The following is a 23,444-nucleotide window of genomic DNA, read 5'->3' as shown; positions in this document are numbered from 1 at the left end:
TTTTTATTTTACAGATACTGGCTTAAACAAAGGCGATACTGTGTATTTACGCAATGATAATTTAGATTTCACACATATTTATTCTGCATTCCTATTTCCTGTTGCCCTCATCCCTACTTTCTATAATGATAATCACAGGCTTGCATTTTCTCATAATTGCCGCACTAGTAATGATTGGCGTAAATTTGTAGTTAGGCCATTATTAACTCCATAAGACTTTATAAAAATAAAATAAGCCATCCTCCTTTGAAAAATCCAGCAATCCAGAGATAATGCACAGTTGTCAGTTCATGGATTCATTGTCAGTCAAGTAAACTGGGTGGCTTTCTTTTATTGTCAGTATCCTTCTTCAGATTACATATAAGCCTTGCTGTTTGGTCGATGGCGTTCAGTCCAGCCTGACCTAGACGAAAAATTAAACATTAACATACATTGATTCATACATTTACTCGTCACAATATGTAGGCAAGCAGTCCTGTACAAAGTCATGTGGGAGTCTATTATTTTCCAACAGCCATGTCTATGATGTTTTAGAAATAGTAAGCCATAAACGGTACAAAATAAAGAGTGCAAAAAGTTGTGGATACGGTTAAATTCCACCTTTGAGTGACAGTGATTTGGCATGTGGAGTAGAAAAATGTGCTCACAAAATGTCAGAATTCAAATAAAGGTGTCACAAGAAATTTGATATTTAACGTTTTTAATAAAAGAATAGAAACAAATACAACAGCATTAGAACAACACAATTAGTTAATTCAGCATTATGAAATAACAGGGAGGACTTGCAAGTTTTATTTCTGGAATCATGGTTATAATTCAAATAAGAGGAATATGGAGTTGACAGTGTGTCCACAGCCTGTAAGTCGATAACAGTCCATGCATAGTATTTTTAAGCCTCTATTTATAATAATAATAATAATAATAATAATAATAATAATAATAATAATGGATTGCATTTATATAGCGCTTTTCGGGGCCCTCAAAGTGCTGTACAATTCCACTATTCATTCACTCTCACATTCACACACTGGTGGAGGCAGCTACAGTTGTAGCCACAGCTGCCCTGGGGCAGACTGTTTGTGTGTGCCAAAGAAATAGCATTGGCTTCAGTGCTATGTTGTCTATCTTCTCTGTCTGTATGACTTTATGACAACATCAACTCCTCTTACAACTATTTTCAGTGACATGATAATGGCTCCTTTCACTTCAATGTTTGCGCCTGTGTCTGGCACACACACTGACATCAGATTCCCCTTTTCTCCACCAAAACAGATAGCTGTGTGTGCATTCTACTTCCTCTTGTAACATGGAGCTATAAAACAGGCATTTCATAAGCATCTCCTACTAAGATAAGCTAAGAAGGGTTGTTTATTTTTATATTCCCAATACCGGTATAGGAAAAATAATGAATTCGAGTTAATCCACTTTTTACTTCTCTACTTGCCATTTACCATTAAGATATAGTCCAATAAAACAGGAAAAAATGTTTACAGTATTACTGTAAAAGTACTGTTTTCTAATTAGTTTCTGCCCACAATTGATTTGAGATCTTCTTCGGCCTGTGAATTGGGGCTGCGATGAACCACATTGGGGTCATCAATGGGATCAATTTCGAAGGCAGTGGGTCTCAGCTTCATGATGCTGGTTTTCAGAGAGTACCACCATCCTCTCCAAGTGTACCAAACTACACCATCATCTGTTACAGAGTTGTAGTACCCACTGGGATAGTATCTGCCATTGAGATGGGCTGAGTGACACCTGTGGAGTGTGAAAAAACAAATATCCTTTTGTTATTTTTTATGATAATGGATGACTGATAAATACTTTTCCATCTTTGCAAATCTTTTGATGAATGGGCAAACCCCATACTTGTTGAACCACCAGCCTCCTTTGTCTTCTTCGGCACAGTTTCCCTTGTAGTTATCGTTGTCCTGGTCATAGGTGCTAAATTTAATGCCTTGGTGGCTGGCCCAGTCTGAAACCCCAACCTGATAGGTTCCAGAAAGAGCATCTCCAGCTGTACCTACATAGACTCCAAAGCTAAGGCGATAGTGATCCTAAAGAGAAGGATACAATAAGAGACTGTCAGCTGCTATAAGTTTAAAATAACAGCTGAAGTATGACACAAGTCACCCAACTGATGGGAAACCCTGCGGAAGACCCAGAACCTCCTGGAGAGATTACATATATTTCATCTGGTCTTTGAATATCTGGGGACCCACCAGGAAGAACTTGAAAGTGTTGTTGGGGAGTGGGACTTCAAGCATGCTGCTGCCATCATTTAACAACACATAAGAAGTTAATTGATGGCTGGATGGATAAAATTCAATTAGACCGACTCAGAATGAGAAAACTTAACCCTCTTATTTTACAATTCCCATATTTTAGTCTTTATGCTATGATAAACTAACCAGCAGCTGACTGTAGCTTCATATTTCTGTTCAGTCTCTTTCAGTTAGCATCAAGCCTTTAAAAATGGTACAATCTCATAGAGAGAAGAAAACCAGATATAAGATATATCAGAGACAGTAGCGGTTTTTGATAGGGGCGGTTGCCCCGGGCGGCATCGTGGTGGGGGGCGGCATCACGGGCATCGGCAAAAAATAAATAAATAAATAATTGCTCGTACTCATGCTGCTCCAACATCAGCCAGCGCATATTGGGAATGGCATAGGCACCAATCGTTTTTCTATCGCCCATTTGCTGGGAGTAAGGGCGCCCAACGTTTGCGAGGTGCGCCTGCTGCTTGCGGCACAGGGAGGAGGAGAGGGCGGGGCGGCGGGGGATTCTCTGGCTGGCTGTAGCAGCATCTAATAACCAACTCGCAAAATAAAACAAAATAAAAACAAAACAACAAACACGAAAACACCAGACATCATGATACAGACTTATAATTTGCACCGATGTTTTTTTGAAATTCTATACACGAAAAGTGAGCGCGAGAGCCCTCGGTGCGCCTGCTTGCTGCTGAAGTCAAAGTAAACTTTATTGTCATCTCCGTTACATACAGTCCAGTATATAGAGAGACGAGGCTCCAGTTACAACAGTGCAAGTAAACAAACAATAAATATAAGAAGAGTAAGAAAAGAAATATACACTTTAGGACCAGGGGTAAAGGGGTCAATAACAATTTAAAATGTATAATTTACAGTTTGATGATTTAAAGTCTCACACACAACCCGTCGAAAGGGGAGGGGGCCCTGCTGCTTCATTCATAATGATGTAAATCCAAGCCCATTATGTATTCATGGTTTGAATCCTGGGTTGTGTGAAATCCCAGAAATAAACCCTACACAAAGTGGATCTGTGAACTAAGGTGTAGGTCTGTTAGGTTATGTTGTGGCGATCCTCGAGTTGGGGGATTTATGTTCATACTGGAGTGCAAAATTAAAACCAATGGAAGATGGACAAGAAAATTGAAAGCTTTAATAACCAAACAATGACAGCTTTAGACAGTGATGCTGTAGGAGGATGTAATAGTATAGTATATAGTAGTGTTGGCTGTCACAGCAGGCATACATTGTGTAAATATGCCTTTTTCTTCAGTAAAGTTAAACAAGGTACTTGCCACCACTCTCACATCTGTATACTAAATATATACAGTGGGGCAAAAAAGTATTTAGTCAGCCACCGATTGTGCAAGTTCCCCCACTTAAAATGATGACAGAGGTCAGTAATTTGCACCAGAGGTACACTTCAACTGTGAGAGACAGAATGTGAAAAAAAAATCCATGAATTCACATGGTAGGATTTGTAAAGAATTTATTCGTAAATCAGGGTGGAAAATAAGTATTTGGTCACCTCACCATCAGGTGCTCAGTTTAGAAAAAAATAGAAAAGAAGAGGAGGAGAAACGAGCAACAGATACAGGTAAGCAGATGTGTCATTGGCAGTGCTGGGAAGGTTACTTTTAAAATGTATTCCATTACAGAATACAGAATCCATGCCCTAAAATGTATTCTGTAACGTATTCTGTTACGTTACTCAATGAGAGTAATGTATTCTGAATACTTTTGATTACTTAACATATTATCATGCATTTTACAACTACATGAATGTACTATTGCTGTGTGATTTATTACTATTACTGAAGGTCCGCAGCTCCTAACGTAGTAAAGGGACCTCTATTGGGCACGTAGCTTTACTTTGTTGTCTGGGTCAACTCTGCTTGCAAGAGACAGAGAGAGGCGTTGAAAGGCTGCTCCAACGGAACTTATTGTTTCGGATGAAAACACGAACACAGCGTACAGTCGAGTTTTAATAGCTTACTTACAGCTGGGCTTGTCAGACACTCTTCTTGGCTGCAGTGGTTATTATTATATTTACATGCTTCCAGCTCCCGTTTTTGCTCAATGACAGCTCTTACTTTTCCACTTGCCTTTTTCTCCCTCCTAGCGCTCACAGGTCCATTCTCCCTGCAGCACGGACTACACTGCCCATGAAGCTACATTCTGCCTATTAGCTTAGCACAACAACAACAAAAAGGCGCTCTCTCACCGAGGAAACACGCAGAGCGAGAGCGTCACCTTGTAACCATGGCAATCGCAACGCTAACGTAGCTGTCAAACAAAACCCAAACAGTCCTGACCCGCCACAATATGAAACAGGAAAGTACTGCCGTGTAACCCATTTATTTCAACAAAGTAACTGTATTCTAAATACCACCTTTTTAAACGGTACCTGTAACGGAATACAGTTACTCATATTTTGTATTTTAAATACATAACGGCGGTATTCCGTTACTCCCCAACACTGGTTGTTGGATAATGGCAGGTCATCCTGAAACAATCAGAATCAGAATACTTTATTAATCCCTAAGGAAATAATGTGGGCTACAGTTGCTCCAAGAAGAAGGAGTGTTCACCCGGGGCGCCAAACAGGCTAGGACAGCCACTGATCAGAGACATGCATGAGATTCAAGATTATTTTCCCCAGCAACAAACAATCACATTAAATGACTGTCAAGTCTACTATCTATTAGTTTAGCGGTCGCCTAGCATCGTTACCTTTTCATCCGTGACTCTGAAGTTCTTGTACTCAGCGTAGCGCTGGTTACCATCGAAATCTTCCAAGTTGATTCTCAGAGTATAATTCCCTGGAACAAACACATGAACATAACAAAAATGACAATTTAAAAGCAATTTAAAGTCTTGACCCCTGCAAACACAATAAGGATCTGTAGCAGTTTTTTAAGCAGTAATAACTTATTTTGTGCACCATGTGATTTTATGCATTCAATGTTTTTGTACTCAAAGCTTTCTGGTTTATGTTTGTAGTCTGTCTATAGTCCAAGTATTGGCCAATCACATCTCAACAGGCTGTATTTGGTTTATGGGAATTTAGTGTTACTAAACTGTGACGGTCAGATGTAGCTGTAGCTAGCACCTCACCTCCTCTAATAGTATTCACTGACCTGAACCACCCAACTGTGTTTGTTACGTTTTTGCATATTGCAACAGGAAGTCTGTGCATCAGTTTTGGTGAGTGAAATTCTAGTATTTTGTTAATGTTGCTTACTTGGCACTAATTAGCAGATATTTGTGTTTGTGTGTTGCACTATTTCAGTTTTAGAGTTTATGAATTCATCATGGTAACCAAGCTTGATAACATTAGCTGATAGCTTCTGGCTTCAAAAAAATAAAATAAAATAAAAACATAATACTAATAATAACAATATGGTGGGGGCCATAACACTATCGTTGTTGCGTCAAAACATGTCCAAAACCTGTAACTAGTCCACTGATGCCAGAGGACACTGACTTTTACCCACAAGTCATTGCGTAGTGAACAAGAGCAGAGAGCAATGTTCTGCCATTATTGTGTTCCACTTGATAATATATGCTATCAGTTACTGCACCTTTAAACAATAACAATAATATAGTACATTGCTAATACCTTGTTCGGTGATGTAATGCAGGTTGTCATTTCCAAGCCAAAATTCTGCATCCATGTCCCCAAAACCATTCTTGTACTCTTCCCATGACCTTGTAGGCAAATAGAAAATTGTTAAAATGTAAATAATGAAATTTTTTTACCCTTGCTGTTAGATGTAAGACACACCTGTTAAATGTCCGAGCTCCGCTGATCCGTCTCTGTATGATGGTCCAACCACCTCCGTCGCTCATATCACAGTACACTTGAACTGGAGAAGGGCTGTCATTGGTTTTGATTCTGTATAAACCACTGGATTTGTGGCCAGCGCTGAAGACCTGGGAGCAATCTGACGCATACACCCTCAAATTTAAATATGTAGACACATATTTTGTATTTAACACATTATCTGGTTTGTGATTCTGCGGCAGGAGATTTTCAAAGAAGATATTTTTAGTCTAGTCCTGAAGGTGTTGCCCTGACCTGCATACTGTCTGTCCTGGCTCTGGTCACCTCTGACTTTGTTGTTGCGAGGCTGGTTCAGGAGCTGTAATCTGTGCAGAAGGAGCTCTTGTTTCTGAAGTTGGCCCTTCAGAAGATTCTCCCGCTCCCGCAGACGAGCCGCCTCCTCACGGCAACTGTCTGACGCCTACACACACATAATTGTACTGCTGTAATTGTAAGAATCATCATCATTCTCATTCCCTCCTCTACACATAACATATGATAGATATCATATGTTATGCTGATATACAGAGTGAAACATAGATTATACAACAAAACTGAATCCAACCCTGTAACACATCACTAAAACTTTTCTTTAATAAAAAAAAAATAAGCATCAGCTTCCAGTCAAATCAACATTTAACCCTCTGCTCCAAGCTTCATATCCAGTTAATGTTTATGTGCATTTGCAGTTTTGACAAGCTGAATAACTATAATTTTGAAATCTGATACGCCACATAAAGTGCCATTGTTTAATACTTACTTTTATTCTTATGTTAAATTCAAGATCAGGTTGTACAATTCAAACTGAATCATTTGGGCCTGGTACTTATACAGCAGTCTTCCACTCTTTATTGCCTGCCTAAACACTCACTGCCTACCATTGACACATACTCGGGCAATTCGGGGTTAAGTATCTTGCCTGTGCAGACCAGAAGAGCCAGTGATCAAGCTATCAAATTTCCACTTGGTAGGTAACCACTCTGCCTCCTGAGTGGTACAACTTTCATCTGATCCTACAATGAATCTTCATAAATATTTAAATATGAACTGTTCTGAGTTTGTATATGTCCTGCAATTTAAAATAGGTAAAAAAGACAAAGTTACGTAGCTAAGTTGATTTCATCATTTGTCAAAATATGCTTAAATGGTAGATTACATTGTTAATTGGTCAATACGACACACAGCTAACATCATACATTAGGCAGAATAACTTCATTTGAAATTTGCTGTGGTTTAGGAAAAAATGAAGTAAATACTACTTAAAATTAAATTCAAATGATCAGCCTACCTGGTAAATTATGTAAAAAGAAACGTGCCAGATCCACGTACTTACACACAGAGACTGGATATAAGCTGTCAGTATGAGCAGCAGCAACAGAGAGCCTCTCATCCTCTTCGTGTTTGGATATCACAAGACCAATAAGATAGAAGTTGCAAATGAATAAGTATTTCGTTTTTTCCAGTTTGGTTTTATCTCTTTGATTTTTGCCCCTGAGCAAATGCTGCTATTTGGATCTTCCCCTCAGCTGGAACAAAACCACGATTGTGGCCAAGAAGAACAAGAAGAACTTGACCAAATACCTGATTCTCTACAGTGAAGAAATATGCAGCAAATATCCAGAACAGATGTCCGCTTCCCAAAATCCAGCCACGGTTTCAGGAAAACACCATAAAATAAGAGAACAGACTTTTTCAAACAATTTTAACAGAAGGTTATTTGAAGTTATTCCTTTTCAAAAATGTGCATTTGATGATAGTCTGCAGATCCATCCACCACTTATCACTGATCTGTATTGCATTCTTTGTCAGTGTCATTAAAGAGTCAAGTAGTCATTTTGTTGATGAGCGAGTGTTGTGTCATTTTAAATAGATGTTGCCAGCAGCTAAATGCCACTGAAGGTCAACTCTAACAGGAGCAGGAAGAGCAGAAGATATTTTATCTCAAAGGATTACAAAGAGACTCGACTGTATTAAGTGGCTTTTAGTGATTTCATTTCAAGGGAAGAGGTGGCAAGTTTTCTGTTGGTTGAAAGCTTTAATAACCAAACAATGACAGCTTTAGACAGTGATGCTGTAGGAGGATGTAATAGTATAGTATATAGTAGTGTTGGCTGTCACAGCAGGCATACATTGTGTAAATATGCCTTTTTCTTCAGTAAAGTTAAACAAGGTACTTGCCACCACTCTCACATCTGTATACTAAATATATACAGTGGGGCAAAAAAGTATTTAGTCAGCCACCGATTGTGCAAGTTCCCCCACTTAAAATGATGACAGAGGTCAGTAATTTGCACCAGAGGTACACTTCAACTGTGAGAGACAGAATGTGAAAAAAAAATCCATGAATTCACATGGTAGGATTTGTAAAGAATTTATTCGTAAATCAGGGTGGAAAATAAGTATTTGGTCACCTCAAACAAGGAAAATCCCTGGCTCTCACAGACCTGTAACGTCTTCTGTAAAAAGCTTTTCTGTCCCCCACTCGTTACCTGTATGAATGGCACCTGTTTGACCTCATCATCTGTATAAAAGACACCTGTCCACAGCCTCAACCAGTCAGACTCCAAACTCCGCCATGGCCAAGACCAAAGAGCTTTCGAAGGACACCAGGAAAAGAATTGTAGACCTGCACCAGACTGGGAAGAGTGAATCTACAATAGGCAAGCAGCTTGGTGTGAAAAAATCAACTGTGGGAGCAATCATCAGAAAATGGAAGACATACAAGACCACTGATAGTCTCCCTCGATCTGGGGCTCCACGCAAGATCTCATCCCGTGGGGTCAAAATGATCATGAGAACGGTAAGCAAAGATCCCAGAACCACACGGGGGGACCTGGTGAATGACCTGCAGAGAGCTGGGACCAAAGTAACAAAGGTCACCATCAGTAACACACTACAACGGCAGGGAATCAAATCCCGCAGTGCCAGACGTGTTCCGCTGCTGAAGCCAGTGCATGTCCAGGCCCGTCTGAAGTTTGCCAGAGAGCACATGGATGATACAGCAGAGGATTGGGAGAATGTCATGTGGTCAGATGAAACCAAAGTAGAACTTTTTGGTATAAACTCAACTCGTCGTGTTTGGAGGAAGAAGAATACTGAGTTGCATCCCAAGAACACCATACCTACTGTGAAGCATGGGGGTGGAAACATCATGCTATGGGGCTGTTTTTCTGCCAAGGGGACAGGACGACTGATCCGTGTTAAGGACAGAATGAATGGGGCCAAGTATCGTGAGATTTTGAGCCAAAACCTCCTTCCATCAGTGAGAACTTTGAAGATGAAACGAGGCTGGGTCTTCCAACATGACAATGATCCAAAACACACCGCCCGGGCAACAAAGGAGTGGCTCCGTAAGAAGCATTTGAAAGTCCTGGAGTGGCCTAGCCAGTCTCCAGACCTCAACCCCATAGAAAATCTGTGGCGGGAGTTGAAAGTCCGTGTTGCTCGGCGACAGCCCCAAAACATCACTGCTCTTGAGAAGATCTGCATGGAGGAATGGGCCAAAATACCAGCTACTGTGTGTGCAAACCTGGTAAAGACCTATAGTAAACGTTTGACCTCTGTTATTGCCAACAAAGGTTATGTTACAAAGTATTGAGTTGTATTTTTGTTATTGACCAAATACTTATTTTCCACCCTGATTTACGAATAAATTCTTTACAAATCCTACCATGTGAATTCATGGATTTTTTTTTTTTTTTTCACATTCTGTCTCTCACAGTTGAAGTGTACCTCTGGTGCAAATTACTGACCTCTGTCATCATTTTAAGTGGGGGAACTTGCACAATCGGTGGCTGACTAAATACTTTTTTGCCCCACTGTAGCTGGAGTAGCAGGTTAGCTTAGTTTAGCGTGAGTGGTCATGTGACAACTAACCATGTGATGTTAATTTGTCCACTATTTTTGAAAATGCAGGATCAACTAAATAAATCACCAGTCACACAGGGATGGGAACCAATCACAGAATAGCAAGTGATTGCTAAAAGTTGCTGGTAGTCGCTGTGAAAGTTGGCTGGTAAAGCCCAGTCACGCAGTCCTAGAGACTGGTCACTGACTGCTTGGCAACCACTGGTTACTACAGAAAAATGTGTATTGCCTGACCAGTTGGCAAAAAAACATTTTTTTTGCTTTGGTTGCTTGCAGATTGCCGCGGTCGCCTGTACTTTACAGAGAACACACCAGCTCATCTGTAAAAACTGTCCAACTACACTCCAGGTGGTAATAAAACACAAAACCAGAAGAGAACATTAGCCTTCAATGAAAACATTACACTTTTTGAAATGTGTTGCTGTAGCAATGAAGTGCAACTTTTACTTTGAGGGTGAATGTTCACCATTTCCAGTTTATCCTATAATGTTTCTACTCAAATAGTCGTTAGCAAGTGTTTGCAGAAGAGTTTGTATCTTCCATGCAAACTACAGGCAACCACAGCAATCAGCTAGTGGCCAAGGCAATCATAAACAGGCCTTGGATGTAGCACACTCTTGCATCTGATTTCACCTAGTGACAGCAAAGAAACACTCAGCTTCTTACTGGAGAATAGATTTTTCCCTCATTACTGGTGGCTGTATCACAAGCAACTCTCAAGCAATGTGTGCACGATATCAACTGAGAACCTGTACAGCTGTTGTGACAAACAGATGTTCTCATTTTTTACTCACAAGTAAAAGTAAACTTCATAACAGGTAGTAATCTTAAATATGTTTCTTAGAAAATGTTGTAGCATTTGGATAGAGAAGTTAGCCTTTGTGCTAAGCTAAACTAGCTAATGGACAGACTGACATTTATTCTCACTTATTTTCTAGCAAGAACGCAATTATTTCCACTAATGCCAGTGTACAGTTCAATTGTAACAGCCAAAACAGGAATCAAGCAAAGACTGTTGAAGATGAACATTAAAAAAAAATCCTCTTGTGTGATCTTAAATTTTTATTAGTTTTTATGACTCAAGTTCATAGCTTCAAAAACAGGTATACTTTTTGGTGGAACCAGTTATGTACACAGCAAGCGAGAGGAACTGATATATAGAAGTACTTAGTTACTGCAGTAATGTGTCATTCCCCAACACATGGCATATGTTATGTCCAGTTAACTGTTGGTTTCAGCCTCTGTGTCAAGCTTGTTGCAGCATATCCTGCAGGTGTAGTGATGTGGGGGGGTGTCAACACCTTAGATTAGCTTTCGTGTTCCTCTGTATAATTCCTGAGCAGTTTTGTGGGGTGATGATAGGACCCATATATGTGCAACTAAATACGAATACATTGGTTATGTTCATTTTTTTTTAGTTTGCCTAAGTAAGGGGATGCCATTCATTCCTTAGTCTTTCTTCTCAGCAGGTTCTTGTGAGTTTGTTGGGTTTCCTGTTCTGAGGTTCTTGCTCTGGTGCATGAATCTAGATACACATACAGAAGCAGACAAAAAGTTTCATCAACAGTTTCCATGGCCTGCCGCAGGTTTAGCAACAATCCTACTTAGACTTTGTCAAAAAAAAAAAAAAAAAAAAAAAAATTGTTATAAACTAGCTACATTCGATAATCACTGTCTTGTTCCAATAAAAAAAAGAGTAACAAATAGGAGACAGATAGATATATATCTATCTATATATATAATTTTGCCCAATTAATATGATGTAAAGGAACTTAAAGGGCTGTTGAATTAATTTTAAGAAAATATAAGCTAGCTATTTCCAAACACTGTAATTAATGTCACAAGATCTTTGCCCAAGAGCTCAGATAATGCTTTACCTGTTTCTTCATTACATATCTTAAATTTCATGTTGTAGAAATACACTACTTCTGTTGCATTCATGTAATAATAATAATAATAAATTACCTTTTTCTATCGATTTCCTTGGTGGTAAGAGATCAAGGTCATCTGATTGATCCTCATCACTCTTCTTATAGTAATATGGTTGATCAGGGGGACCAAACCTCTTTAAGCAAGCACACCACACAGTTAAAGATTTGGTTTTTTTGGAGCTGTCGTGTTTTTTCTCTGGAAGACCAAACCACTCTTAAGTATAATGTACCTTGTCTGGCCACATGAAGCTTATGAAGAGAATGATGGGGAGTCCAACAACAAAGACATAGAGACCCCAGAGCCAGGGACGCTGGAAAGTGGCCAGAATGAGGGTCTCTATGATGCTCGGCTAGAGCGCACATAAACAAATATGTCATTAGATAAATAAAGTAACTGCATATAATGATGGATAAAAGATAAAAGATCAAAACAGCTTGTAAAATGATCACATGAATGTAAAATGCCAAAAAATTAGAAGAAGGCAAGTAACAAACAAAAGTACTGGATTTAAAAGAAAATGTGACCAAGACCATTATTCGGGGTCATAAAATCAGCAGGAAACATGACTGACTCATTTTTATGCCATGCATTTTTACATTTGACCACTAGGTGGTGTGTAAGTAATCTAGGTGCATGGACTGCAGAGCAAAACTATTAGTCTGTTATATCAACCCGCATCTATAGTGGCAGATTTCTATGTTTTCTTTAAGCATGCCTTAAAGATAAGATAAGAAAAAGTATAATAGTAAAAAAAAACATTTTTTCACAATATTACACTGTATACAATCTTTAGTGAATACAAAAAAAGAATAAATGCAGTAAAACTCTTACGTTTGCTGTAGCAGAAGCTGTTGTCACATCTGCTGCCAGCATCATGCACAGCACCAGAAAGCTGGTGTCCATCCCTAAAATACAAGTACAGGTGTACACACACGCATGCAGTGAGATCTGAATGTCTTTAGACTCTTTTTTATATGTGTTACGACCCGGCTCAAAGCCGCAACATAAAAAAGGAGACGAATACCAGAGTGTAGGTGAACAGAGGTTTTGTCTTAAAATGGAACATCAGGTCGGCTAAAATGGCTGGTGCCACCAAGGCAAAGACAAGTGAGCTCCCCGGGAAGCTTGCCTCAGGTATGCCTTTATCCACACCTGACTAGGTGTGGTCAATTAGCACCAGCTGAACACACTGAGCAGATTAGAGGCTGCAGAGGGACGTAACACCTCCTCCCTTAAAAGGGTTCCTCTAGGACCCCTAAATTTATTAAAAGTCCCTCTGAAGCCTTGATCCCTCAAAAATAAGTTAGCATCTTTAAGCATGGATGCCTCTACATGAGGATCTGAAGTTGCCACACTGAACACACAAAAAGTAACATGTGACCAACACAAAGGAGTACAACAGTCACAAACCCAAAATGATTATTCAGCCTGTTACAACACAAAATGAAACCAGCCACAAACAATCACACACAAGTGATCTGTGGTCTCCACCACACAAACGGTCACATATGAGTGGCCCTATACCACAACAAGTTACTTAATCCACAAAGTTCAGTAAAGCAAGCATGCTAGTGACCAACCACAAAATGGAGAGCTATGGCCACACAATGATCACATCAAGGGTGGTTCAGCACCCCACAGTGTTATTGCCATCACCTGGCCAACAACACTCACAAGTGATCCAACAAAACGCCATATTCCCCACAACACTAAAGGTCACAGCACAAAACACTCACCTCATGAGGACCTCATTAGCATCCATCAACACTGACATATGCACACACAGTACACATTATGCCAACTTAAAAACAGCCTACCTGCCTCAGCTACAGACCATAATCATGAATGGTCTCAAACCTCCTACCAAGTTTGGTGCCACTGATTTACTATGTGCAACTCCCAGCCTAAAACACTAAAAACAACAAAACCCTAACTTTACCTATCCTAGTCTTCAGTGGTGTACCAGGCTCGAGGCAACTTTAAACGCGAACTCGAGAGCAGGCAGCAGACCAGAGATATAGTCTCCTACCAAACTCCGAAGCGTACCCCCACCCAGGATAGCCACCAAAAACAACAAAGCAAAACAACAAACGAGTGCTTCACTGGAAGGGCAGCACAGCCACCCAGCTGAAACACACTGACTAAAGGGACGTTGCTCAATCACAGTGAACACCTTCACTCACCCACTTAAAAGTCAAATACAAAAAACTGATATTCAATCTCCACTAAAATGTCCAAATATCCCGGACGAGCCCCCACTTATGTTACGACCCGGCTCAAAGCCGCAACATAAAAAAGGAGACGAATACCAGAGTGTAGGTGAACAGAGGTTTTGTCTTAAACTGGACCATCAGGTCGGCTAAAATGGCTGGTGCCACCAAGGCAAAGACAAGTGAGCTCCCCAGGAAGCTTGCCTCAGGTATGCCTTTATCCACACCTGACTAGGTGTGGTCAATTAGCACCAGCTGAACACACTGAGCAGATTAGAGGCTGCAGAGGGACGTAACATATGCTTCAAACTTTTTAAAAATTAATTCAGTTCATTTTCTCTGATCAATCTATCCACAACAATCAGAGCCAAATAGATTTTGTAGTCCTTTATCAGTTTGTTCATAATAAAGATTAAAATATTCTATTTGTTATATATAGTACAGACCTTATAGTTAAAAACAACTTTTGGCAGCAATGGCATCTTCAAGTATAGATGATTCTAGATGATTCCTTAGAATTGGCATAGTCCCCAGTATGTTCACAGAGCTGTCCCACACCCACCCACCTTCTTTTTAAATATTCTGATGTAACAGTATGACTACCTGTCTAATTTTCTGTTGGTTCCCCTTATGCTACCACAACAGGCCTAAACGGTTGAGGTATGGACCATTGAAGGTGTGCTGTGGTATCTGGCACCAAGATGTAAGCAACAGATCCTTGAAGTCTTGTAAGTTATACAAGGTGGGGCCTCCATGAATCGTTCTTGTTTGACCAGCACATCCCACAGATGATTAAACTGGATTGAAACTGGGAAAGATGGAGCCCAAGTCAATACACAGTGCTCCTCAAACCATTCCTCAACTATTTTTGCTTTGTGATAGTGGCCACAGCCATGAGGGCGTACTGTTTCCATGAAAGCGTGTAGATGGTACGTGTCAAAGTAACATCCACATGGATGGCAGAACCCAAAGTTTCCCATCCGAACATTGCCCAAAGCATCACACTGCCTACGCTGGGTTGCCTTCTTTAGGTAAGTGCTGCGAACAAATTCAACCATCCAAATGAAGGCCAGGTCACCTTCTTCCAATTCTCCATGGTCCAGTTCTGATGCTCTCATGTTCATTGTTGGCGCTTTCAGTAGTGGACGGGGTCAGCATGGGCACCCTGACTGGTCTGCAGCTATGCAGCCCTATACTCTACGACGCTCTGTGCATTCTGACACCTTTATACCAGAACCAGGATCACGATTTTTGGCAATTTGAGCTACAGCAACTCGTCTGTTGGATTGGACCACATGGGCCAGCCTTTGCATGATCCTGTCACTGGGTCACAGTCTTTCCTTGTTTGGCCCAGTTTTGGTAGATACTGACCACTGCAGACCGTGAACACCCCACAAGAGTCACAGTTTTGGAGATGCTCTGGTCCTTCATCCCTAATCACCCTTGGATGGATGTGTTCATTGAGGAAGACTTTAATTTTAGTCCCATAAGAAATCATCTGAATATGGGGTGTTTCAGTCTTTTAATCTTAATAAATAATAAAACACAACAGAAAACTGTGAATTGTACTGAACTGAACAGTTTTTGACATGAGTCTGAAACACTATGTATTAACACATTTTCAGCAATACTCATACTGTCTATATGTATACACATGCATGCACTAAACATACTTGGTTAAGACCACGTTCAAAGATTCTGAAGGAAGAAAAAATGTGATTTCAATCATAATCATTCGTTATTTATTTGTTCTGTGACTACAATGATCAGGGGCAGGAAGATAAAGTGCAAATAAAGCAGAGGAAAACAAGAAGATGAAGTCAAATGCAAGCGAGAGAGAAACACAGAGACAAGAGAGATAAAGATTAACAATGAAGGGCAAAAATAAAAGAACAAAGCAAATAAATTGGTTTTAAATTGGTTTTTTTACCTGCTTTTCAACAGTGATTTTTCCCCGTTTCACTTCCTGAAATCTCACAGCTATGTAGTGTTGGACTTTGCTCTAAAATCAGTTGCTGACATGACTGCAGTTATACAGTTACCATGTTATAATGGGTATGACACCGTTATTAACTTGCGCGCACGCACACACACACACACACACACACACACACACACACACACAGAGAGTATAAAAGAATGCATTCAAATGATGTAATTTATTGTTAATAAATGTTCAGTATTTGTGTTAAAAATATACCGTTTTAATAACAAAATTGTTCATACTTTTTCAGAGTTTCTGAGAAATAGACTAAACTGCATGCTAAAAACACTGAAAATAATAAAATGACTCATGCTGTTTTATCTGTGATCACTTAGAAGGATGAAAGACGTGCTCTGTATTAATCTCTTTACTTAGAGCGGATGAAATGAAATGAAAGGAAATGGGCTGTGACAGAAAATGTGATCAGTGGAGCACTTTGAACAGCAGGAGTCCTCATAAACTAAAAATGCACACTGTATGATAGCATAACGTAGATAAGAGGGACCCAGTCTCAAACCATTTACAGGGCTGAAAGTCCCTCCACACCATGAACTGAATCCCCAGGATATCTGATCCAAATGTATTATTGTTTCTTGAGAAGAAGAGGATTTTTTTCAGATGATTAAGTTAATCATTTCTAAGTTGGAGCAAGGCCCACCACTGATAAAAGCTCCATGGGAAAAATCCTGCTAACAGGCATACTAACAAAGACAAACCAAACCGACCACATGACCAGAAAAACCTTCACACTTATGTGATTAAGTTTAAGATGATTTGATGGTATAGTAAGTATTTTTTTTAAGTTATTTAACATAAAAATACTATTGTACTTATAGCTGAATTAAGTCTACCAACAAACTGGTCCATTCTCATAAACTCATAATTAATCCATGAAAAATACAAAGTGTCTTTGTGGAAGCTGCCTTTTTGTCACACAAATCTTAAATACAGTGGCCAAAGTGGACATCGCTGTAATCGTCTTTTATGTATGTGGCTAAAAATCAGTGGCAAGATGGTTCTCATTCTCATTATGCCATTATGCCTCCATTCGCCTCCTACACCCTTGCCCACTCTCCTTCCTCATTTGCACCTCATTTTCTTCCTCCTTGCCTCAAGCCTCATGTCCTTAAATGAATTTAGGGCTTAAACATTTTCATTACTGTCAGAGTTAGCTAGTGTCAGCAGGTTAGGCATGCAAACCTGCTGTTTTCAGACAGCTAACAAAAAGCCACTAAAAAATGCAACAACAACAAAACATAAATTAACATTATACCAGCTAATGTGAGGCTTAAGTGTCCTAAAAATCCCACTTTCCCTCTGATAAACAATTTGATTACATTCTCACATCGTAAGAGAGTTACGTTACAAAGTGTTCAAGTTCTGTGATGTTAGATGCACATCAAAGACAATTCAGCTGCTCAAAGTTCAGCCACATGATGAAGGAAAACATTCTGTTCATATCCGAGTTTGGTAAACTTTTTGACACAACTTTACATGCATTCACTCGAGCTAGCAGTCAGTGCAGCGCATGCCGTATCCTATGTGAAAGGGCCTTTGTGTAGTTGAAATGCGAGGGGTAAGAAAATAGGATTTAGTTGACTGCAATCTGCTGACATGTAGTGGTGAGATTTTACATACTGTACCTTTAATGCATGCCAAATAGTAGATTAAGACATAATTAGGACATAAGTCAGCTGTATTTTTCTTCTTTAGGTTCCCTCTCTCTCAAGCATTGTTTATTTATTGCATTAATCTACTGTATACTTGCAATTTTATTTATATATTTAATCATAAAGGTGTGAGCAACTGTTCAGTGGTATTAAGAACGCTTCAAACTAAAAGAAACTTCTAAGAAGAAATTATCCTAAATATTTTAGGAAAACTAATTTAAGACATTATTTAAAATCGGAAGGTAATTTCACTTCGCACACTGTCACCGCCAGAAATACTCTCATTGCCGTCAGCATCTGACAGGAAGCCGCTGCCAGTTGCTGCTGTGGGGATGTTGCTTTCCAGGGCCGTTATTCGCTGTTTCAGTCGAAGCTGGGATGAGTTGAATTCACTCTGCAGACGGGCCAAACACGTCTGAAAGTAACATCAATGTTATTAGTCATTCTAATTTTTCAAAAACAAAGAGCCATAATGCAAGAAACTGTGTTATGAGAAACAAGACCACCAGCTACAATATTCAGCATAAAAGTACTGACCTGCAACCGATCAAGACTGGTTTCTAGCCTCTCCACCTTCGCCTCCAACTCCTCCCCTGCAGACACATTCACTTCCTCCAGAAGTCCCTCCTTCATCAGGATGTCCCGCCCCCTCTGCTCCAGCTGTGCCCTGGCATGGGGAAACTCCTGTAGCGCCTCCATCAGGTCTTGTTTGGAAAGGCAGAACAGGTCAGAATATCCCAGGCTCCTAATATTAGCCGTGCGTCTATTCCCCATCTTGCTGCCACTGATGTTTAGGATGCTGATTTCTCCAAAGCAACTTCCTGCGGTCAGAACAGCTAACTGTGTGACGCCATCCTCCCCAACCACTGCCAGGCGGCCCTCTTTAATTATGTACATCTCTTTACCCACATCTCCCTTGGATAAAAAAGACAGACAAAAAATATACATTAGCATTTTTAACAGCAACACTGTACAAAGAGAATTATGACAACTGTCTTGATAACCGGGTATTGCTATGTTACTAGCTTCACCTACCAAGAAGTAAAGGTGCCTACGAAGTTTCTGGCTTTTTTTTTGGGGGGGGGGGGGGGGGGGGGGGGGATGGAAGAATGCACATGCATGTACAGCCCTGGATGTATAAATGCACAAGCAAATTCTGTGTTTGATTCAATAGCTTGTAACAACAGGTCCTATCCCCCTTACTTCCAGACATCCTCCTCAGGACACTGGTTCATGGTTGAATGCCTTCTCCAAGACCACAAACGCATCTAGACTGGCTAGGCAAACTCTGATGCACCCTCAAATATCTATGAGGGAAAAGCACTCGTCCAGGATTTAACAACCAGAAAGAAAACCACATTGTTGCTTCTGGATTTGAGGTTTGACTAAAAAGTGGGCTTCCCTGTCCAGCACCCTGGCATAGACCTTGCTAGGGAGGCTGGGATCCAAGTGAAGTTGACGGGAAACCAGCCCCCATTTCTTTAATCCAAAGGCACGCAAACTTCCAAAGGCATGTCAACCAGGACAGCCCCACCACATCCAGAGCACCACATCAAGGAATTTGAGGGAAGTCTCATCTGCTTCAGAGGTCCAGCCACCAAACAGTTTAGGAGAAGGCGTAAGAAAGTCGAAGAAAGATTTAATGAATTTATTTTTGTGTATGTGCTTCGTAAATTTTAGCAGAATTGTTGGACAATGACGTTGGACAGCCCTTGTATCTATTGTATATATACAGTTAGGTAAACCAGTAAACGTGATACCTTTCTACAGATGTAGTCTCCAGGACTGAAAACTTGCGGTCGGAGTTTTAACACCAATTCTACAAGGAGGCCTGCCTCACAGTCCTGGAAGATACGCACCTGGGTCCAAAAACAGACACAAAAGCAACATTTAGGGACTTCAGATTGTTTGACTAGTTTTGCCAAGTGAGGTAAAAGGGTAAGACATGGGTCTTTACCTTCTTAAGTGTGTCCAGGTGAACATTGATAGCTATCTCAGCTCTCAGTTTATTAGGCAGACTCTTGAGGACTTCTTGTTCATCAATTGTCTTCTGATTGGTCCAAAGGTAGTCAAACCAGCGGATGACACGCTGCTCCAGCACCTTGCTGACATGTCTGAAGTGCATGTAGTGTTTGAGTCCATCTACACGTGTTTGAAAGGTTGCTCTTGTTGCATTCATATTAGAAATCATGGATCCAACATTACCCACAATGGAGGCAAATATAAGAACACCAACCTGGAGAGAAATACCAGTAGTAATTGTTTTAGCAGACTGGAAAAACTAGTATACACCTTTTGTATAGGGTTTGAGTAAGCTATAAACCTACCAGAAAGTCAAATATCAGGAACAGATATTCTTCATCTCTGACGGGTGGAGGAGTTTCTCCTATAGTGGTCAGCGTCATGGTCGACCAGTATAGGCAGTATATATAACTTCGTGACAAGGTGCCGAACTCAGGGTCAGACGCATTGGGATAAACCCATGAGTCAGAGCCCAGTCCCAGGATTTTGGAGAAGCAGTAGTATCCGCAGGCATTCCAATGGATTATGACCAGGATGTACAGAATCAGTTTGCAGATGCGGAAAGCATTGGGGTAGCCCGTTCGTGTTTCTGTACGCTCAAAGAACTCAAAGAGACGGGGCAGGCGCAGCAGTCTGTTGAATCGAAGAAGCGGAGTGTAGCCGATTCCAACAATCAGGTACAAGAGGTCAGTTGGAAGAATGGAGCAGATGTCAAACTGACACTGCAACGTTCGAATGTAGGTTTCTCTCAGACGGCGCACATCTTTGATCATCAAGCCTTGATCCAAGAAACCTTGATGTACATAATAAATGTAAATACAATGTCCCACTTCTGGGATTTTTAGAAACCTGAGTTAAGATTCCATCAGGAACAAAAAAGAGGTCAGTGTCATAATATTTCATGTTCAGTAGTTTCTTGTCTGTTTCATGATGGAAACTTATCAGAGTACCTGTGTGAAGCCGAACAGCAATATCCAGGATATAGACTCCATCACAGGTGTAGTCCAGCACTTGCCAGATGAGCACGTTTCTCATCTGGAGTTCATCGAAACAAGCCCTAAAGAAATACAAACACCAAAGTGACAAAAATGATATCAATCTGCATTTCCAGACACGTGTCATTGCCCCAGAGACGTGTTAGTAAGAGTAATAACACAAACAGGAATCTGCTTCTGAGAGGGAGTTTGACCGTTTGTATTAGCGGAAGCTATGTCAATGTCAGCTCCCTACCTGACAACTAGCAGGGTCCAGTTGTAAAAGGCTGCAGCACCAATCACCATCAGCCAGTAATAGTACGTGTCATCAGATGGAGATAAGACCACAATATTACACTTTTTTCTCCTGACAGAGAGAACCACAGTAAGCATCAACTGAAGTTTCACACTGTTTGCATGTTAGCTGTTGTTTCCTCACGTGCGTCTGGAGCGTCTGATTTCGTGATCTGCCTCTGAGCCGGTACGGCTGTGGCTGAACCTGCTGGGCGGCGCCTGTATGTCCATGTTAGCGGGGCCTCTGAACCGCTCCAGGAAAGAATCCGGTCGCTCCGTCTCCTCAGCCAAACTTTTCTGCGCCCATTCTCTCAGGGTCATCACCATACTGACTATCCTGAAGACAAACAGGCAGAAAATGTTATTGTGGTTGTATCCAGCTAAAACATTCACTCTTGTACTGTTTTACTCCATTATTATCTGAAAATCAGCTATCATACCTGGAAAGAGCCCCTCGGGCCCGAAAGGAATTCTGGGAACCAGCATCTCTCCTGTCAATGGCTGCCATTTGCTGTAGCTCTGAAGAAGTGTCGTCACATATTGACTGACCTCTGTGTATTCATGCACATACAAAACACATAACACACAAACCATGTAACTCAGCAAACAGTGTGTAGAGCTTTCAACAACTTGAAACTAGTGATTATTCTTCTGTCCACTTAGACTAATTTTGCTATCACGGTTGTCGCCCCCTGCTGGCCATGAGGAAGAATACGGATTTAAGCATCAACTAAACTGTAACAATACCTGTACAGAATCATCGGTGTGTGTGTGTGTGTGTGTGTGTGTGTGTGTGTGTGTGTGTGTGTGTGTACCTGCTAAGTGTGCTCTCAGCTCGGTCACTCTCCTCCTCTGTCCATGTTTTTACAGACAGCCTGTGAGAATCCTGGACCAGACCCGTCATCCTACAGACGCAAACACAGCAACACTCAAGTCATTTTCATTTTGAACACAGAACAACACAACAAAACACACACATGGAGCCAGGTCGGCTGTACCCAACCCAAGATCCCAAGCACCGTCAGAATATGTGTCAGAACACACACTCATGCGTGCACACTCACACCCACATATCGCACTTATATGGAAGGTCATCTAGTACGAGGTCATCCTTTGTCGAGCATCACCACAGAAACCAGATGACATAGCAACAAGCTGTACAGTAGTTATGACAACAGATTATAAGAGGGAGAGACAGAAATGCAAAAGTGATCCATTCAGCAAACCTGGTAACTGTTCTGATGCTCCAGCGTTCAGGCGGTCAGTCCATCAGCTCAGATCCTGTGCATCTCGCCAAAGTATTATTTCTTTCTAAAAACACAAAACAAAACTCAACGTCTTTTACAGGCTATAAGACACGATGAACAGACTCTAGTGCAATACACACATAGCACGGTGGATGGAATGAACAAATGTAACCGATAAAAGGAACGATCACGTGGTACTCGGGGGGGGGGGGGGAAGCATCGTTTAAATTGCAAATTGTGTGTGTACGTGCATATATGTGTGTGTTTCTTTTCACCAGCATGCTCATCTGAATTCAAGAATCTCGTTTGAAGTGGCCTCTGATCTGGAAATGTGTCTTTGTGCATGTGTGTGTGTATTCTGCTGATTACTAAGAGAGATTTTTATGAGTGCACCTGCACTATTTCAGCTCTGTTCAGATGGATTACAAAACAACACAAAAATATACCCATCTATCCAAAAATGTGTTTTCACCATGTGTTTTGATTGGTTGTGACGGGATGTTGACATGTCTGTTCAAAATGACAGAAAACACGAGTGCCTTTCAGGGTAAAAGTCATTTCTGGGATCGATTGTCACGTGTAATTGGCTCAGTTATTACCAGCACACATTTAGAAAGTGAAGCAGCTACCTCTCAGTCATGATAGCAGCTATCCCTGCTGCAGTGATGACAAATACACCGCACTGCAGACACATTAACAACCTGTCAGAAGCTCAACTGACCTGTTCCAGTTTTCCCTCTTATATTGCAGGACAGCTGCAAATGTTTAAGCCTTTGTTTCACAAAAACAGCTCCTGCTCATTTTAAGCCTGGAGATAGTCACCTTGCTGTATATTCAATAAAGTTAACGCTACCTGCATTCCACCCATGTTAGGTCATGCTACTGTGCACACTGCCTCCACTGAAAACATCACTTAAACCCTTGATGGATTCTGCCTGTCATTTTCGCAAAATAGCAAATCAAATATAATGTCGGTTCCCATCAGTGTCTTAACACATTTTAACATAATGCTTTGTCTCTAAATCACAGCTTAGCTCCTTTTTGCTTCAGATAACTCTGAACTTGTATTTAACACTCTAAGTCAGGGGCATGCATCAAACATAACTCCCGGGGATCAGAATCAGCTCAGCAAAGAATTCCAACCT

General features: G+C 40.7%; 3 protein-coding genes across 3 annotated transcripts; all 3 read right to left on the bottom strand.

Moving 5' to 3' along the window:
• Positions 1-704: 704 nt before the first annotated feature.
• fgl1 (fibrinogen-like 1) lies at positions 705-7,635 on the bottom strand. Its single transcript, XM_006781890.3, has 7 exons — positions 7,433-7,635; positions 6,355-6,520; positions 6,061-6,220; positions 5,896-5,984; positions 5,007-5,095; positions 1,870-2,057; positions 705-1,758 (listed from the first exon to the last, which is right to left on the bottom strand). The coding sequence occupies exons 1-7, from the start codon at positions 7,487-7,489 to the stop codon at positions 1,521-1,523; spliced, it is 987 nt and encodes a 328-aa protein (XP_006781953.1). The 5' UTR covers positions 7,490-7,635; the 3' UTR covers positions 705-1,520.
• A 3,773-nt stretch (positions 7,636-11,408) lies between these two features.
• On the bottom strand, positions 11,409-16,075 carry LOC118454530 (calnexin-like). The gene is made up of 5 exons (XM_087852651.1): positions 16,039-16,075; positions 12,730-12,803; positions 12,128-12,247; positions 11,932-12,031; positions 11,409-11,491 (listed from the first exon to the last, which is right to left on the bottom strand). The coding sequence occupies exons 2-5, from the start codon at positions 12,799-12,801 to the stop codon at positions 11,409-11,411; spliced, it is 375 nt and encodes a 124-aa protein (XP_087708777.1). The 5' UTR covers positions 12,802-12,803; positions 16,039-16,075.
• Positions 16,076-17,816: 1,741 nt separating this feature from the next.
• Positions 17,817-21,956, bottom strand: LOC102783062 (cyclic nucleotide-gated cation channel-like). The gene is made up of 10 exons (XM_006781891.3): positions 21,868-21,956; positions 21,493-21,603; positions 21,198-21,389; positions 21,015-21,125; positions 20,735-20,841; positions 20,090-20,577; positions 19,720-19,998; positions 19,523-19,621; positions 18,300-18,677; positions 17,817-18,177 (listed from the first exon to the last, which is right to left on the bottom strand). Exons 1-10 carry the CDS (start codon positions 21,954-21,956, stop codon positions 17,992-17,994), a joined length of 2,040 nt encoding a protein of 679 aa, XP_006781954.2. The 3' UTR covers positions 17,817-17,991.
• Between the last annotated feature and the right edge of the window lie 1,488 nt (positions 21,957-23,444).

Source organism: Neolamprologus brichardi, chromosome 2 (assembly GCF_056152115.1).
Source record: "Neolamprologus brichardi isolate AB-2024 chromosome 2, ASM5615211v1, whole genome shotgun sequence".
In the NCBI taxonomy this organism is placed as follows: domain Eukaryota; kingdom Metazoa; phylum Chordata; class Actinopteri; order Cichliformes; family Cichlidae; genus Neolamprologus; species Neolamprologus brichardi.
Note: the sequence above shows the minus strand (reverse complement) of the source record. Positions and strands in the feature narration are given on the sequence as shown.